Consider the following 13,327-nt stretch of genomic DNA (forward strand, 5'->3'; position numbering starts at 1 on the left):
AATTTAGCAGCCAAAATTGAAAATTGATATGCACAATATATGCAATTTAACAGACTTCACTATTGGAACAAACCTTGAAGTAATCTCCAAAGGACCAATTTCCCAACATTTCAAAGAATGTGTGATGGTAGACATCTTTGCCGACATCATCCAGATCATTGTGCTTTCCCCCTGCCCTGATACATTTCTGGGAGTTGGCTGCACGCACATACTTAGCCATGTCACTGTTGGGATCAACAATCTCCAGAAAGATGGGCTTAAACTAAAGAAAAACAAATACATGTATTAAAAATAGAAATCCTTTAGAATTAAACAACTTTTCTGTACAATGACCATCATACATAGGTTAAGAGTTAACCAATAGGCAAAATCAAATGGAATCTATATTAACAGCTAAAATTGATTCAGAAATCATATAGCATAGCAACAGGTATTAATTGTCTGTCCTCCGTGAAAAGTGTTTTTTTTAGAGTATTCATACTCCCCATCCCTCTTGTAATCAAATACAAACAGTGAGTCTTGCGATCTTACCTGGTTCATTCCAGCATTGGTAAACAAAAGAGTGGGGTCATCTAGAGGAACAACTGATGAAGAGTGAACATACAGATGTTCTTTTTCCTTGAAGAAGTCCACAAACAAATTCCGAATCTCAGCACCTGTCAATTTGCTCTCCATGGCTGGTGTAATCTTCTACACCTGCAATTAAATCAACAAATTACAGCATGTTTTGTAACCAACAAATACAATGTGACTTTAACATTTCCAATCAATTTTTAAAGTAGTCAGCAGAGAGAAATTACATCTCAGTGATGACATGGATTAAGATTTGAGCAACTTGTATAGAGATAACGATTTTGTTGATGAGATGTAGTCCCAACACGTACAGGATTTAAGGTTTTTACAATGGAAACATGCTTCTCTATGACCAATTTTTCTAAATGATGAACTATAGGTGGGTTTGTGAGCAATGACAACTAGTGTCAGCAAATTCTCTATTTTCAGTACGACTTGAAATACATGTATGACACTATGTCTATAATAAAAATCCATATGTAACAGGATGGGAAAAATAATGATGGGTCAGACTCAGGAGATGAATGTGGGCCCCCTGAATCTCTAGTCAGGTGTTCTACCAACTGAGCATTCTGGCGCTGGTGTTCTAAACGGTCTGAAAATCACATTTTTCCCCCATGAAATAATATTGGCCCTCATAAAATACCACCTGAGGCTCTTTCCACTGGCAGGAGTTGACCTGTCGGTTCCAAAGGTTGATCATGGTACTAATTGTATTCAACTCTTAAATGGGATGAGAGAAAGGATGACTGTTAAGACCAGGAATCAAACTCAGGCCCTTGAATCTCTATAGTCAGGTTCTCTAGCTACCAACTTAGTTTTTTGGCGCATACAATTAAAGCTGTCTGACCCCCACTTGCCTCCCCCTTAAGCAACCCCTCCATTGAAGATCACTATCCCAGTCTCTTTCCCTTGGGCTGGCAGGAGTTTACCTGTCAGGTCAAGTATTTGGTAAAGGCACCAAATGTAATTGTATTAGAGAAAGAATGATGAATCAGCTAGACCAGGAGTCAAACCCTCCTAGTCAGGTGCTCTACAAGCTATATGGCGCCAGTGATCAAACCAGACTGAATATCACATATCAATTAAAACAGGCTTCGTTAACAGACTGACAATTGATATTGCAATGAAACATATGGATAGCAATTTTCAAGTTTAAAATAATGTTTAAAGTATCAAAACGATTAAATTGGACTAACTTGCTTTATCTGAATTAAAAGTTTTATTCTAGGATAGAGTCTTAATGACAGAATCTTGAAATGCCGACAGATGATGCAATTTGGATGTAACATTCGAATTTCCTTTAACTTCGAATTTTAATGCCGGTTCACATTTTAATTAAAGAACCGATATTCTTCATTCCTAAAACGCCAGGTGGAATGAATATTGTATATCTAACATTTGTGTTCCATTGTATGAATTTTCTCCTTTACCTTTTCTTTAGCAAATGCTGTTCTATGTTAGCCTAAAAGTAAAACGTGATTATTTTTTCCAACCAAACGGTGTCTTGTCAACTTTTATCCCCGGTAAAAAATATTCACTAAAATGTATTACATATTTTCTTATTTTTGAACTCCACTTCGTATTTTGTTTATACTATTACAATATAAAACAAACTGAACACATATGGAGTAAACTTACCTTCTAAACAGTTATTCGGACTGAATTATACTGATATTGTCAACACTAGCTCAAGGTGCTCGAGTGACGTTACGACGATTTGTGCAACTTAAAAGGAAGTTTCGGATTTTGGGATTATCAATAAGACTCGTTCTAATTTAATTAAAATCCTCAATCTAGTTTTGATGAACGTTAGATTTATAAAATATCTTTTATTTAAATATCATTTTCACGAGATACACAGTCTTCAGCATTGTTCAGCTTTGTTTTATTTTACTTTTGGCGCCATATTTCAAAATACAGAATGGGCATGCATGGTGGATTTTTATTCACTTTTTATTGCATGCTTGTATGATTATCATAATAGTTCTTAATCAAACGTTTCTAACTGATTCGTTTTGTCAAAGCTGGAGATATCAAGAGAGGGAGTATGTGAGGCACGCCAAATTCACAAAAATGAGCTATTTATATGTCTCTGACTATAACCATAGTTTCACAGTCGATACTCTAGGTTTAACGATTGTAAACTATGGTTTACGGACAGAAAACTATAGTTAACAACGATAATCTATATTCCACATCTGCAAACCGTAGTTAACGCGATCATATATGTTTCAGAAGTGTAAAACTATAATCAACACTGAAAACAACCATTTGCAATTGCAGAGATATAAATAACATATAAATTATGTCTCTGAACTGATAAATATATAGTTTCACGATTGTGAAACTGATTAATAACTCTTAACTATAGTTAACGAATGTAAATATTAGTTTACAGATGTGAATCTATATCTATCGGCAAAATCTATCGTTAACGTTATTTATAAATAGATAAACTTAGATTATCATTCATAAACTATAGTTTACAACTACTATATAAATATGGTTTTGCATATGAAAACTATAGTTAACGGATCGATAATTATAGTAAATTAACGTATCATTCACTATAGTTTACGGTTCGTAAACTAAAGTTAAAAATAAGATATTGTCAACTACAGTTTAGCATTCGTAAACGATAGTTGACAGTCGCGATAAACCATATTTTAACGATTGTGAAACTATGATTAACAACTCTTGTGAATCTATATTTATCAGCAAAATCTTTATATTGTTAACGTTATATGAAGACAGATAAACTTAGATTATCATTCCAAACGTTAAATATAGTTTTACAGATGAAAACTGAATTGTTTACTATAGTTTGTGGTTCTTAAACTATAGTTAACAGTCGACAAACCTGATCATACATACACACATCATACACGCATCATACACACAAACTTAGACATAACTGTGTGCTTCGACCTTTTCAGAAAAAATATTATTGAAAGCCGTAATTGCCATTGTGGATCATCAGAAGATTCTTATCATTTGTTTTTTGGTTGTAAAAAATATACCAATGCACGAAATGAATTGTTTTCAAACCTTTTGAACTTATATCGGATTAACATTATTATTTGTCATTTACTTTTGTGGGGAGACGAATCTCTGAGTGTCAATTTAAACCAACATATTTTTTTTAACTGTTCAAAGATTTATCAGAGATAGTGGCAGATTCTCGTAGTTCCAATCTTACTGCCAAGACCAAATCAAACAGAACTGTTTTTAAATACATGTACGTTTGTTCAATAACTGAACTATTTTAGTAATAAGCTTATCCATATCTATGTACTTTCCGTTCTAATCTACTATACAGTTGTAAATTGTTATACTTGGTAAGAACCTATGGTGTTCCGATGGGGCCACTTCGACCTTCGTCGAAGATGCGAGAGTGCGAAGTTGCCAGTGCGAAAGTGCGAAGGTGCGACGGCGAAGGAGCGAAAGTGCGAAGATGCGACGGCGAAGCGCGAAGATGCGAAGTTGCTAAGGCGACAAAGCGATACTACTATCGCTCCTTCGCCTTTGCAACTTCGCACTCTCGCATTCGCATCTTTGCCTTTTTATAATTGTGGAGCGCTCTATCGTTATGACATAACAAGTTTTGCGTGAATAAAAAAAACCCCTAGTTTTATGAATATCGCATGCAAATTTGAATAGGTCACGACGCAGGGGGTAAGTTTTGGTGGTATCGAACCCACAATCTAAAAACCATAGTTTTATAAAGTTAATCTTTTTTATGTTTCTTTCGTGGTTGTTTTTTTTTCTTATTGTTTTTCGTTTTTGTTTTTGTTTTTTGTTGTTTTTTTTTAGATTAAAATGAGAGAGAGTTTTCATTATCCAAACAACAGTTATCTCTCTTTCATTGATAAAATATGTCATAATTTATTGTCTATGTAAATAAATATGAATAGTACTTTTAATCAGACACTTCAAAATTATTATTCCAAGGTAGAAGGCGACATAGTACTTTCGTTCTTAGCCCATTAGTTTTTAACATACCGGCAGTATAATATATATACTAATACATTGATATATTAAATAAACTTCTTTTACATTTTTTTTTCTCAAGAGCCAAGAGCAGTGTACATGTAATGTATTAGATTGTATTGAAAATGAATTCATTTCTTTGTTCAAACTCTCCTGTTGATAGTACGTGGGTCACTAAAACATTTAGCTACAAATAAACACGCAGTGCTGGGTACATATATATTTGAGCTTTATATAAAATTGCATCCCATGTGATAATGTACATTTTCATCCCATGAGACAATGTAAGACCCATGTGAAAAGTAGTCATTTCTCATTATATGTAAGTGTATTTTAAAAATGATAAATGTCATATTTTTTCGCATGCCCATAGAAGGCCTCGAGTGGTGAATAAATATACACATATATATTGATTGTTCATTCATTTTATTCTATTTTAGCGCAATAATGCGCATGAAAGGGATTGCATTTACATGTATTGCAAAAATACACAAAATAAAGGTCCTTTGTATGTAATTTTATATAAACAAAAAACTTTAATTTCTTAAATGTATTGCAAAAATACACAAAATAAAGGTCCTTTGTATGTAATTTTATATAAACAAAAAACTTTAATTTCTTTCAAGTGTTCAGTGAAACATGTGTTATTTATCAGGAAACGATAATATAATAGTTATATCCTTGTTCAGTAAATGTCATGCCGTCTAACACACGCATACTCAAACGGTCAAACATCGTGTCTGTGAAAAATCCTCTATAAGTGGACGAGGTCTAATTTTATCTGCTTAATTTGAATTTGATACAGTGTTTACATGTGTCTGTGGGTAGGTATTATCGGCCCGTTGAACAGGTGCGCCAGGGGATTCTCAAGACTTCGCGACATGTGCTGAAGACAGAACAGCGACCACAATGAATTTAATTCATGAAGGTAAGACCTTTTTTTGTAGAATATACACGATCATGTTTAACATTTTGATTCAAAAAGGGTAATTTTTCTTTAATTACAAGATTTAAATGATTATGACCTTATTTACGTTTATTTTGCTTTATAAATACAGTATATGATATTTTTTGATAAGTTTTTTCCCCATGAACGTTTGAAAGTTTTGACAAGTAATAGCACTAAGGATGTTGATTAATCGAAATATTAAGAGTTAATTCTCTCCAATACAAACCTTCAACAATTTGAACCACCTCTTTCCATGTGCATTATGAACCCAAAATATTTCCGCAGACAGTCCCTATCAAAAATAATTAAATACTAAGTAATAATACATGTATATACATAATTTTGATATACACTTGTATATATAAGTTGATTTCAGGTCATATAGATAACAAGGTTAATTTTGAGTTTTCGCGGAGAGAGAGAGAGAGAGAGAGAGAGAGAGAGAATAAGCTGTTACAACGTGAAGAGACGAATCGTGCGATATTTTAGATGATAAATTAGCATTTGCCATTGTGTTTTAGATTTGATGTACACGTGCTTAGTCATGCGCGGATCTAGAGGGGGGGTCGGGGGGGGGTCCCGACCCCCCCCCCCCTGGAAAATGAAAATTTATTAAATTTACATAGTAAAATATGCCTCGGACCCCCCCTGGCAAACACAATTATCCTTCGGACCCCCCCTGGAAAAATTTTCTGGATCCGCGCATGTTAGTTATTTATTTTCAAGTACTTTTCATGTTGATCGATTTACATGCACGCATTAATGCAGCAACAATGAATTCATAAATATAGTAAGTGCAAGTAATGTTTAAAAGAATGAACTTCCGTGGTTTTTTATATATAGGTCTATCTTTTGTACATAGTCTACGGAAAGTGAATTTAAGATAAAGCAAGAACCAAAAAACTTCCTATTAATAATTATTTAAATAAGCATAGCAAGGTCAGCAGTGGTTACCTGTCATCTAGTTACACCTGTAAATTTGAAATGTAGGAATATCTAGTACACAAACAGACATGGGCCGTGTCTTTAGTTAATTTGCCAGGGATTTATAATGCCCGTAATATTGATGACGATTTGTACAACAGTACCCAGGAGATATTTGTGCATGCAGTCATCTGTGCGCGTCATTTTAGTCCGTGTCAGAGTAGCAGATTGCATCGCGTTACGCGGAAAAGTCCGACGTTGATGCAACATGAATGGAATGGAGGCCTGAGAGTGTTGCTTGGACTGTTAATATCAGGTGGAGTCTCAGATATCAGTATTTGGCCCCCCTTAGGAGGAAATTTTATCAGCATCGGTGATAACTTGTGCTCACAAAGCGTGTACATATATCGAATTTATATATTTGACTTTAATGGATTTTAAATAATTACGAATTGCAAGAAAGTAGGTAAGTGATACATGTCATCAAGCATTTAAATCTACATTAAATTTGTTTCATTTATGTATGGCAATTTAATGTTCGCGAGTATTTCGTTTGATAATGTGCACACTTAAGTGTAACCGGGACGTGTGAATTTTTTTCCCTTATTGTTAATTAACTTATTAAGTTACATACCCAATTTTTAGAAAGGTTAAGTTTTTGATCAATCATACTTGATCGACCCACAAAGAGAGAGGAAATGTACAAACGTTTCCTTCATATATACAAAAAAAAATATCTAATGTTTATTTTACGTGATACGTAACTACACGTTTTCCCTGTACATATATTATTATACATACAGGTAGCTTCTTGATGAAAAACAACTTACGAAATATAGGCCTATTTGTATTAATGTGACACACTGGTCCAGCACTTTGTTTTAATTTACAGATTTTTGTTAATTCTCAGTTTGAATCAGGAAGTTGATTAAATGCCATGGTGCTGGTTAAATCATGGTTTTTTTAACATTGTGAATTGGTTTATATGACAGTTCCTTAAATTTTACCTCTTGTAATTTTCTAGATGGAAAAAGGAAGTGTAAACTGTTTTGTTTTAAGAGGAAGCTTTTTTGTAACTAAGCTTAAGGGCAGCTTATTAGAATAATGAATTTTATTCTGGGTAGGTATTATGGAATGCAAGCTTCATGGAGTTGATACATTTTAGAATTTCTTGCTTTTATGGAAAGTCTTTACAGTTATCTAAAGAAACAAATAGCTTTACATTATGTAAAACGTAATCATTGTTCATGCCGTAGCGAGATATTTTATTACCTTTGCCTTGATCTATTTAGTGAACTTATGTAGGTATTCATATTGTCCTCTTGGAGGTCTTCATTTACCACCGCTACTGCATGTTACATATTGAATGACTCAAAAGTCTGGGCATGACATGGCATTCTTTACATGGATGTACAAAACAAGAAACTTGTCCCCAAATTCAGTCATTTCCAAGATTAAGGTTCCATCCTCAATAAGATATAAAGAATCGTAGTGTTTATTCCTCCAAAAATCTGGAATTATGCCATGACTATCCTTATAGTGTTAATATATCCTACATTATACATGACCACATACATACATCCTTAGTCCTAGCTTCCCCTTTTTGTTGATACTTTGATATAGATGTATAGATAATGCCTTGCCCAAATTTCACTCCCTTCTTTCATTGTTCCCAAAGGAAACAAAAAGCTTGTTTTATTACATTCATAAAATCATCAACTGATGCAAATTTATGAATATTCATATCAATTAACGAGGATAAAAGCATACGTTATGCCATATATCGATATTCAACAGAAATGGGACAGATATCATGAACCGAGAGCAAATTTTATACGAGTTACGACCAACAAAGCAATAAGAGTTTACACAGGAGCAGTGCTTGGGGATATTATTTCTAATGACGGCCCAAGTAACTACACAGTGTTTTGTGGGATAACAGGTCAAAGACAAACCTGTTAGATCCTTCATCACTTTACCTTAGGTTAGAAAAATCCAGATTTGGCTACCTCCTAAATAGAAGTTATTGCCTGAACTTATTTATGTCTGACAGATGAAGAGAATGAGTATTTTATTGCTGGACTTAGTGAATAACAACCCACTTTTTGTTGTTTTTTAATTTAAAAAAGGATTGACAAGTGCAGATTATATTGCAATATCTTTTATGCATGGGATTGAAAATGTTAACCAATGAATAAAGTGTTTTAGTCCTTAAAAAAAGTGTGATGGATTAAAATTATTGATATTGTCATGAGTTGATAAATAAAAGGGATAGCATTTATTTTCCAGGTCAAGTGCAGGTAAAAACAGAGGTATTGATTATGGCCCTTGAAAAGGTCCATAAAATTGTAGTTGATGATGTTTTTAGTGTGTCATTCTACAATTCAAGCTTTTAGCTCCACATTTAACTGCTTTAATACCGGAATAAATCACAATTTAAGGTTATAGCTCTCAACATCTGTTAATTTGTTCTCAATAATTTCTTTCAGACATGAAGCTGGGCAAGAAAAAGTACCAATGACAACCTCGTTGCCTGATTTGCTGTTTTGCGCAAAGACTTCAAGATTAGGGATCAAGGTACCGATATTAATATCAGTGACGGCAATCAATTGGTTTGAAAATTTAACGTGTTTATGTGAAACAGTTGGAGGTACCATGAAGCATCCAGTTTAGCGAATGATCTCGTTAATGACAATGATCACAAACAACAACACCTTCGGAATTAGCCCAGTGGGCAAAGGGTCCCGCCGGAGAAGTTATGGATTGGTTAATGAAAATGGAGAGAAATCTATGTGGAAGGAATTCTCGTTAGCTCACATCAAGGTAGCTAGTTTTAATCAGTCATACACAAATTAATGTCATGCATCTATTATTTACATGATGGTGTATAAGAGATGGGCTTGCTTGACATAAAGGAATATAACTCTGCCCAAGTGACATACAGTATGTCTGGGCGTTTCCTGGCTTATTACAAACTTTGCAACAAATGAAGCAAAGATGGAATACATAATGGTGAAAATAATGAAAAATAGTATACTTTGATCAAACCATTATATCTCATTATCATTGAATTTCTGAAACTCATGACCAGTATAAATTGTATATGGAGGAACATGAAATCTAACGCATAAAAATGGAACATGTGATGTCCCCTCCCCAACCCTACCTCCCACCTAAAAAGAATAATATTAAGACCATGGTTTTACCTTAGATTGAATTCGATTTAGGTAGTCTGGTGCAATGTCAATACAACTGATTCAGTCAATATTTATTTTCAACTACCAACATTTCCTTGATCTCATAAAAGCTAGCATACAAAAATATTTTTACCAGCATAATATGAAGTTGTCAAAGAAAATGGTGATCTTTTATATGAATAATTTGTAAGCCTTTTTTTTTTTATCTAGATCTGAATCTGATGACAATTTAACTTAACCTTTTATTAATCAATTATTGATCAAATGGTTAATTTTATGCTATCTCCTATATACAAATACAAAATAAATGTGAAAGTACCAAAGAAACTCACAAGTTCTCTATTAATTGATATTGAATTACACCTAGAAGACTTAATTATGGGGTTTTTTGAAATTGCATGTGCACTCTAGATTATAAATTTATTTTGTAAATTTACACATGCAGATATAAATAATACCAACTTCAATAAAATTTATAATTCTTTTCAGACAATATTCTATGTTCACATGAACGAAAAGTGTATCAGACTTTATCATATTCACTCTTAGAGACTCAGAGTGTTCATTATTTTAATGCTTTATGAAGACAGAATTTTGATCCTGTTTTCTGGTTAATTAATTGTGTGGTAATTTGTCCACAGTGTTGTTGTGGCAGCTTTTTTAATTTATTGCCTTGATGTACGTGGTTTGTTCATCAGCAATATCTCACACTAATATCTTTATGGCAGCCATAACGCATAACCTTCGTCACTATCCTAGCTCTGTCATCTCTATATAGCAGCCATAACACATAACGTACTTCATCACTATCCTAACTTTGTCATTTTCTGGAAAATTGGTGTGGGTGTATAATCAAATGTAATAATGATATCATATTTTTGCTTGTCAAAATCTCCAATCAAATTTCAACAATTTATACCTATGTATCATGATCGATATATCATGTCAAATCAGAAATTTAGCGCTTTGCCAGATATTTCATATATATATTAGCTCAAATGTGTTTTTCCTGAGCAATTTTGATTTCTACCATGAGGTATTTTGTGTAATTAAGGATTACAGAAATACTATTTTTAGGATATTCAAGCATTTATCTTAAAATGTTTAATGTGTAGTAGTCATTAGAAAGTTAATGTTATATACTTATATACCCTGCATGAAATGCCTTTATTTCTAAAATAGAACAGATCTTTCATAATTGAGATTAATTTTCTAAATTTAGAGATATATCAATTTCTGAAGTCAAATTATCATAGAATATTTTGTGCCAAGAAAACAATATATTTTTATGTGAGAATATAGTAATTGCATGTTTCTTATGCCGAAAAATCTACCAATAATAAGACTGAAATTCTTGTAGTAGTCATTAGAGTTAGTAACTTAATATATAGTAATCTTACACAATTTGTGTCTAGAATATGCTAGAATGGACTGCAAAATCGCTAGGCTATTTCAGCATGAAATGATATGGACATTGCAATTATAAGTGTCTGAAATCTGACCCTTATCCATCACACAGTCTTAGCCAAAAAAATATCACGTAGGCAAATTACCGTAAACACCCAGATCTCGAGCATCTTGACAGTTTTATATTAATACTCTATTTTCTCTCCTTTTTGTTCAATTCTAGACATAGGCATGATGTATGGGATTATGTTTGGACCAATATTTGCCCACCTCTAAAAATACATCATCTGTCTTCAGTATAGAAAAAGAAATTGAATGGTCTCTTTCTATCTATGATACTTTTATAAATTTACATGTAGATTAATGTAGGTGTGTATGAGAGTGTCATTCTGTTTTAAATATATCACAAAAACACTGAAATATCGCAATACTGTGAAAAAATTGTGGATGAATCGGTTGAGCCACACGCATTTGCAATATATTTATTCTATTATTAACAAGAGATACATTAAAATGCTTTTTGACTTTAAAAGGTTGATCATTACAATTTGTAGACCTAGAACTTAAAAAAAAAGAATTATCAACAAATGAACCTTAAACTAAAGGGTATATACTCACCTTTTTGCTGTGGAATAAATTCTACATGCTGTGAAATGTATGAATTAATCATTAATTTTCTCATAATAAATCATTAATTAATCTGAATGTAAAATGCTTTTTCAATTAATGGGCATTTAATTTTCAGGAGACCTTCAAAAGTCTGCAAATGGAAGAATTGTACCAATACTACTGTGTGCACATGAAGAACTCCTTGACAATTGCTCTTGTTGTCATGGCAACCCTTATATGTCTTACCGTTTTGTTCTATCACCTTTTTGACACTCAGGTAAGGCTCAATTGTTTCGGGGATGGATTTTTATTGATTTTTTTCTGCTAATCTGTGTTACCAGGATGATTGTTGAGAAGAAAACAAAAAGTTGTTTGAAAGAAATTCAAAAAATATAATCTAGCTTATAGATATCTCATAGTGTTTTTTTTTTACAAGGTAATTAAACAAATCGAAATGAAATAAAAGAAATATTAATAAATTATCTTATTATTTTATCAAGTGTGTTTGTAAATCATTTCTAATTACAGTAAAACACGGTTATATCAAACACTCTTATAATGAATTGATGCTTATACACGGTAGTGATTATCATTTCCCATGACTATTACATGTTGAGGTAATCTTGACGGATAGAAGAAATTTTGCTTCTAACAAAGCAAAATTGCATGTCCTTGGCACTTTGTTATCCAAATTTTAAATAACATGTAAATAATTAATAAGATTACATTTCCAAAATATAAATCATTATGATTACGGTAAGCCTGTTAATTATACTGATTTACATTTTCTTAAGAGAATGTTTTCCCCAAACAAATTTTAAACTGGACAAAAATTTGAATCAAAATTGAGTGTTATCGATCCAAAAGATTTCGATGGCTTTTTATGGATAGCCTAAAAGGTTATCTATGGTTTTGAAAAGGAATGATTAGAATAACATACATGAAATTAGAAAATAACAATCAAATACAATTAAGTCAGTTAAACAGCAGATAAGCATAATTTGCAAGACTCGTTACCAATCTGCCTTAATTATTTGCATTATCTCCCTTCATTACAGGACACAACGAGTACAGAATTTATCTCACATGTAGCAATCTTATCCTCGGGAATTGCTGGAAACTGTTTGTTTTTTGGATTTGTGGTGCGGAGTAAATTCTACTGTCATTATCCGACCAGTATTTCAATTTCCTACTGGATATTCCTTCTTGTGTTGCTCAATTTATATTTCAATGTGCCGTCCTACAACAGACGGCCGACGGACGACATGGTGGTCGTGTTTTACACCATTTTTGTGTGTTATACCATGTTACCGCTCTCTAAGTGCTGGTCCCTTGTACTGGGAGCTTTGACTGTTGTTCTGCAGCTGATTTCTTCAGGAGTTATAGCAGAAGACAAGAAATTTCTAGTAGGACAGGTAAGTTTTTTTTACTCTATTCAGATGATACTGGGGCCAATATATCAAAACAGAGTGTTTGAAAGAGTCGTTGACTTGATCAATTCGAAAAATGAACATTTCATGCATGTGTCAAATTGAGGATATACCCTCAAAGAATTAAGAATATGGAATTCTCCTTTCCATATGGAAGCATCCCTTTAATTCACAATTTTGAAAATAATACATGTGAAAACCTCAGAGTGTGGGTTAGTAAATTTTAAATGCAATTTGTTTCATGT

The 13,327-nt window shown here is 32.8% G+C and overlaps 3 protein-coding genes across 9 annotated transcripts in view; 2 read left to right on the top strand and 1 right to left on the bottom strand.

The window, feature by feature from the left end:
* Positions 1-13,327, top strand: part of LOC105336027 (large ribosomal subunit protein mL52) — a 31,377-nt gene that overhangs the window by 14,911 nt on the left and 3,139 nt on the right. The gene's annotated exons all lie outside the window — the stretch shown is intronic.
* Positions 1-13,327, bottom strand: part of LOC105336028 (alanine--tRNA ligase, cytoplasmic) — a 609,144-nt gene that overhangs the window by 11,431 nt on the left and 584,386 nt on the right. Inside the window, exons 2-4 of one of the 3 annotated variants that reach the window (XM_066079924.1) lie at positions 2,007-2,042; positions 532-696; positions 74-262 (exon numbers count right to left, since the gene is read on the bottom strand). In XM_066079924.1, the coding sequence (XP_065935996.1) occupies positions 74-262; positions 532-675 (333 nt within the window). In that variant the 5' untranslated portion in view covers positions 676-696; positions 2,007-2,042. Of the gene's footprint in view, positions 1-73; positions 263-531; positions 697-2,006; positions 2,086-2,214; positions 2,298-13,327 lie in introns of those variants that run through there. The other 2 variants (XM_011440197.4, XM_011440196.4) reach the window with 2 other exon arrangements.
* LOC105336030 (adenylate cyclase type 2) overlaps positions 5,255-13,327 on the top strand; it is a 36,160-nt gene continuing 28,087 nt past the window's right edge. For 2 of the 5 annotated variants that reach the window (XM_020070533.3, XM_011440198.4), the window contains exons 1-4: positions 5,255-5,494; positions 8,929-9,262; positions 11,789-11,929; positions 12,711-13,067. In XM_020070533.3, the coding sequence (XP_019926092.3) occupies positions 9,116-9,262; positions 11,789-11,929; positions 12,711-13,067 (645 nt within the window). In that variant the 5' untranslated portion in view covers positions 5,255-5,494; positions 8,929-9,115. Of the gene's footprint in view, positions 5,495-6,516; positions 6,906-8,225; positions 8,424-8,928; positions 9,263-11,788; positions 11,930-12,710; positions 13,068-13,327 lie in introns of those variants that run through there. The other 3 variants (XM_020070534.3, XM_034483522.2, XM_066079922.1) reach the window with 3 other exon arrangements.

This window comes from Magallana gigas, chromosome 3, assembly GCF_963853765.1.
Source record: "Magallana gigas chromosome 3, xbMagGiga1.1, whole genome shotgun sequence".
In the NCBI taxonomy this organism is placed as follows: Eukaryota; Metazoa; Mollusca; class Bivalvia; order Ostreida; family Ostreidae; genus Magallana; species Magallana gigas.